At 35.9% G+C, this 5,464-nt stretch overlaps 1 protein-coding gene across 2 annotated transcripts; it reads left to right on the top strand.

Annotated features, from left to right (window-relative positions):
• The first annotated feature begins 835 nt into the window (after positions 1-835).
• LOC111402228 (probable serine/threonine-protein kinase WNK3) lies at positions 836-5,170 on the top strand. 2 transcript variants are annotated; one of them, XM_023030393.1, is made up of 9 exons: positions 836-1,153; positions 1,227-1,320; positions 1,411-1,499; positions 1,624-1,851; positions 1,960-2,183; positions 2,279-2,436; positions 3,133-3,316; positions 3,397-3,534; positions 3,637-5,170. In XM_023030393.1, exons 3-9 carry the CDS (start codon positions 1,420-1,422, stop codon positions 4,500-4,502), a joined length of 1,878 nt encoding a protein of 625 aa, XP_022886161.1. In that variant the 5' UTR covers positions 836-1,153; positions 1,227-1,320; positions 1,411-1,419; the 3' UTR covers positions 4,503-5,170. The 2 variants fall into 2 exon arrangements, with proteins under 2 accessions (XP_022886161.1, XP_022886160.1); XM_023030392.1 differs by having other exon boundaries at positions 836-1,320; positions 1,462-1,499.
• Positions 5,171-5,464: the final 294 nt, after the last annotated feature.

Raw genomic sequence — 5,464 nt, 5'->3', positions numbered from 1 at the left:
GTGGGACCCACCCCCCATGTGAGGGGCGGGTAACCCAGAGTGTTATAACACTCTGGGTACATGTAGCAAAATCCAAAGTAATAACACAGATATACAATAAAAGGGGTGTTTTGATCCAACCAAAGAACAACTCGAATTTTGAAAATATAAATTAATAATTAAACCAGAAAACCACCCATGAAATTAAAGGGTTGTTTGACAAAACTTTTGATGAAAATTTTAATAAAAATTGATGAAATTTATGATTCATATATAAAATTAATTGATGAGTTTGATTTCAACTTTTTTGGCGGATATAAAATGTCTACTATTATCAATGCATGTACATATAATATTCAACAATAGCAAAAGCCCCAGAATCTATAATGGTCTGTTGTTCCGTTCCAACAATGCATTGCTTGGGTCAAGAAATTGAAGTTATATAACGTGTGTGTAAGAAAGATTATATTTTCATACCGATTTCAGATTCAAGCGCATTGACAGTAAGAAGAAATGATGTAAAGAAGGCAACCATGAATAGAATGGAGAAGATGACTTTGTCCATGATGCCTATTCTTACTGCAACCGTCGGACGGTGGTGGAGCAACCAGGGACGACGGCCCTAATGCGCTATGAAATATTGCCAACTATACAAAAATATAGCCGGCAATGTAGATTTATGATCAAATCCTACACAAGAAATATAATTTTGAGAAAGAGAGAAAGAAGGGGTAATGTCAATGGACAACAAATATTTTCGGAAAGTCATATGCAGCGAGTCAAACGTTCTTTTTAACAGTTACTATTACTATATAATTACGAGGAATCATAGCGTTTTCCATTTTTAGGTACTTTGATTTTTTTCGGAAGAAAAAAAATAATAATAATAAAATTAGTTACGAAAAAAGAAACAGCCTGCAAATCGCAATCAGTTAAGCTGATTCGCTCTGCCGCCCCCTTTCACCATCAAATTATTCTTGATTTTTTCACGCATACGGATATATTTACACATGTAAAAACCTTATAACTTTTTGTTTAGATTTCGACTTTAAAATTCGATTTTTCCTGGGTTTGCATTCATAGTATTCATTGATCAGTGTCAGAAAATTACGTGTCTTCAATTTGTTGTTCAGCTGCAAGTGCGAAATATAGTTTGAATAGCTATAACAACTGGGTAATTTCATCGTTAGATCTGAATCTTACTATTATTTTTTTAACCACTAATAATTTCATCCAATTGAACAAAGAATGCCCCAAGATTCGACGTCGGAGCCTGAACCGGATGATTCTGATCCAGATCTAGAATTCGCAGAGGTTGATCCCACTGCTCGGTACGGTCGGGTCAGTGCAATTCTTATATTTTTTCGCCATTAGTTGTTACTGATATAGTCGTATATCTTTTAGTGTACATTAATATTTGAACTGATTTAGGTTTTCTAGATGAGTTTCTTTAATTTTCTGCAATACAATGCAATTCTGCAGTATAAAGAAGTACTTGGCAAGGGAGCTTTTAAAAAGGTGTATCCTTCGCAGAATTTGTTCAGGCTTCATTTGTAAATTTTAAATATATTCTAGCATTTAAATGATAATTGGATTGAACTACGAAATTTTCTGTTAGTCCTTGATTCTAATGTTGGAAAATAGATACAGAGCATTTGACGAATGGGAAGGAATAGAGGTGGCTTGGAATCAGGTCAAAGTTGCAGATCTATTGAGAAATTCAGACGATTTGGAGCGGCTGTACTCAGAAGTTCACTTGCTAAAAACTCTTAAGCATAAGAATATTATCAAATTTTACAACTCTTGGATCGATGCCAAGAATGAGCATATCAACTTCATTACTGAAATATTCACCTCTGGAACTTTGAGACAGTAGGTCAAACAATGATCTGTTATGATTTTTATTATTAGCTATGAATTTGGATATATATATAGATATATATTGAAAAGTATGGTGGCTGGAATTATGCATCTGTATAGGTACCGGAAGAAACACAAGCATGTTGAGTTGAGAGCACTAAAAAAATGGTCTAGGCAAATCCTAGAGGGTCTTTTATATCTTCATGGTCATGACCCTCCAGTTATTCATCGAGACTTGAAGTGTGATAATATATTTGTTAATGGGAACCAGGGAGAGGTGAAAATTGGTGATCTGGGACTAGCTGTTATATTGCATCAGGCTCATTCAGCTCACAGTGTCATTGGTAAGGTTGATTCACTTTTCTTCTCCGTTGTCTGAATTTAATTTTGATGGTTTGAATTGTGAAGGAAAGGATTTAATTGTTATTTTTTATGCTAGGCACACCGGAGTTCATGGCACCCGAGCTTTATGAGGAGGAATACAATGAGCTTGTAGATATATATGCCTTTGGTATGTCCTTGCTGGAGCTGTTGACCTTGGAGTATCCATATGTTGAATGTGTCAATGCTGCTCAGATATATAAGAAAGTGACAGCAGTACGTGATTCTTGACTTTCTGACTGTTCACATTCCATATTTCTCTTCACTATCCTGTACAAAGCAAATAAAAGCCCTTGTTTGAGCCCCATTTTTGGGGAAGAATGAATTTTTGAATAGTGTATTGATAGGAAATGTGTGGTTAAAAAATAAGAAAAAATTTTGAATTTACGTGTAATATTATTTTATTAAAGAACGTATAGTTGAAATGATGTCAAAATATTGTTGAAAAATACATTTTTTCAAAAAAATGGGGCTCAAACAAGGGCAAAATTGTAGCAAAAAACTTTTGAGAAATTTTGTTCTTGTTAAATATATAGTCGCTTACTAGTTTTGTTTGGAAACTAAGCTATTATGCTCTTAAAAAGCTATGGAGCACATACACCCTTACTAGTTCGGCAGGTACCTGTCCGAAACATGTTGTGTCATTATAATACTCTTACCCTTTTGGTGGGACACCTTGCATAAATTTATCTCACATTATAATTTTGATCATTGGAATGAGTAAAAATGTTGGAAGTTGATTACTTTTATTTCTTACTTTGATTTAATTGCCAAGATCAGATTCAGATCTTCAATATTGAGATATGAGTTTGTGGAGTGGGAGGGAGCTGACTAACGTTTATTAAATTAACTTACTTTGCTCTACTCTGTACCACACAACTAAATTCCTTTTGGTCTCTTTCCCTCTATAAGGGAATCAAGCCGGCATCGTTTGGAAAGGTGAAGGATCCTGGAGTCAAAGCATTTATAGAAAAATGTATTGCAAAAGTCTCTGAGCGGTTATCTGCAAAAGAACTGCTTATGGACCCTTTTCTCCAAGCAGATGAAGAGTCTGGAAGTATGGGAAACTCCATGCATTCCCTTCCTCTAAATGCAGGTGATTTTGCAGAATTCCTCTAGTATTTTGATTGCATGTTAATAACTCTCCCTGCTTTTGATGCTTCGTTTTTTTTGCAGATGATAATGGTGTAAAGTCTGACAGTGGAAAAATGCCTCATGACTCCATACCTGAGGGTAGTCAAGACTTCATGGTTCAGGGTGAAAGAAAAGACCATAATACGATATTTTTGAAACTCAGAATAGCAGATTCATCTGGTTATTTTTCTTCTTTCTATGTACTATATTTAGTTTTTATTCTAATACAAGAAAGATCCCACATGAGCATAATTGATCTCATTAAAAACTCTTTTAGTGTAGGTCACATTCGTAATATTCACTTCCCATTTGACATTGAGACGGATACGTCAACTGCCGTTGCTAGCGAGATGGTTGAAGAACTGGATTTGACAGATCATGATGTATCAATAATTGCTGCAATGATTGATTCTGAAATTCAATCACATATTCCAGACTGGGCTCCCAGAGAAAACTCCAGCAACAATGTTTGTGGTGAAGCTGAAAGTGGTGGGTATGGAGCTCAGGATGATATGTCCCCCACGACGCATGATTCTCCTCATTATAGCCCTCTTGTTTTGGATATACTGCCATCAGGTCATAAATATTGGTCCGATTCACCCAAAGCTAGTCGTGGAAGCTCTCCACTAAGGCCAGGGCCGTCAAACTTATTGGAATCAGAGTCAGTGATCTCTGGAGACAGCTGGTCCGAAGATAATTCACAGTCTCCAATCAGCCATAAAGGTTTGAACAGTTTCTGCAATGCTTCTCCGCAGAGGCATGTGGAGTCTGAGTCAGATCATGATGGTCATAAGAAAGGCAATGAAGAAGCCTCATTACCCCAAGATTCACAATTTGGTGAAGTTGACAAACGTATTGATGTATATTCTTTCAATAGGCCTCATTCATTGGGAGAAGATACAATTCCAACTGAAACTGATTCAGATGATGTTAAAGGTAATGTTAAGAAACTTGAGCATCTATTAGATGAGCAGCAAAGGGAGCTCGATGAACTTAAGAGGAAGCAGGAACAAGCTATTTCAGATTTTCTAAAGGAACTTCCCCTGGATGTCCGTCAGAGAGTTCTGAGAACTAGGAACCAGAAAATCGCTGAATATAAACTGAATAGTTTGACTTTTAACTTTATTGATCCAGGTTTGCAGATGTGAGTCTTGTTGCTTTACATTTCTAACTCGCCTTCCAAAGATTTGGAATTTTCTTTGACTACATCAATTATTATATCATCACAAGGGTTCAAGATAAACCAGAAGGCTGATAGTTTTAATCTTGTGGGAGAGACCAAAAACAGGAGTCACTGGAAACATATCTATGGATGTCTTTTAGCTTTGGCTTCAACATGGAAAACGGATATCAAATTTGACTTTTTTAATCTAGAATTTTCTAGCGTACACATGCAGGGACATAATTATGCTTCTTGAATTTGCCTCAGGATTCTATTTCTGTGAACTATGGTTAGTTGTACTGCTGAAGATCGGTAGTGCCTGGATTTGTTAAAACCTTGAAATCATGGTTTTGTCAAGGGCGGACATATTAATTTCGTCTCATTGCACAGTCAACATCTTTTGCAAATTGTTTTATATTCCAATTGATTATTTGATTTTCATGAAAAATATACCTGTATATAGAATACATGTTGTGTATTAATGACGCAAGTGGCTGATTGTCCTGGAATCATTGTCCATTGAAGAAACTATTATTGTTTCTATATTGTGAATTTATTTTTGTGCCTCGGAAAGCATTGATCGGTTGATGTTACTAATTCTGTTGAATACGAGGTCCGAGGATCAAATTGTATACGAAAATGGTAGTCTGTTTACATCTCCTTAATTATAATTTTGGCACATAGTTTTGTGTTGCATGATGAAATGAATCCTCTTTCTATTAGTTTGCTCATATACATGTGTTTGACTCTTGGTTCGAGTCTATATTAGCATTGGATTCATTTCTTTTACATATATGCACTATGTTTTAACGGTGAAAATGTCTGTTTCACCAGCATCTATGTTTGAGGAGAGTTGACTCGATACTGGATCGGGGCGACGCCATTGTGGTCTACTGATTAACCAGTTTTGTGCTTTTGTACATGAAGGGTGATCCTAGTTGAGGAATA

Source organism: Olea europaea, chromosome 10, assembly GCF_002742605.1.
Source record: "Olea europaea var. sylvestris chromosome 10, O_europaea_v1, whole genome shotgun sequence".
Classification (NCBI taxonomy): domain Eukaryota; kingdom Viridiplantae; phylum Streptophyta; class Magnoliopsida; order Lamiales; family Oleaceae; genus Olea; species Olea europaea.
This window is presented reverse-complemented; position numbering and strand designations above follow the sequence as displayed.

Bases quoted from the DNA above. Each gene is read 5' to 3' on its own strand.
- LOC111402228 (XM_023030392.1), top strand. From the start codon at position 1,228: ATGCCCCAAGATTCGACGTCGGAGCCTGAACCGGATGATTCTGATCCA. The intron at 1,321-1,461 runs GTCAGTGCAATT...GCAATTCTGCAG, and splicing joins CCACTGCTCGGTACGGTCGG to TATAAAGAAGTACTTGGCAA. The intron at 2,437-3,132 runs GTACGTGATTCT...TCCCTCTATAAG, and splicing joins TATATAAGAAAGTGACAGCA to GGAATCAAGCCGGCATCGTT.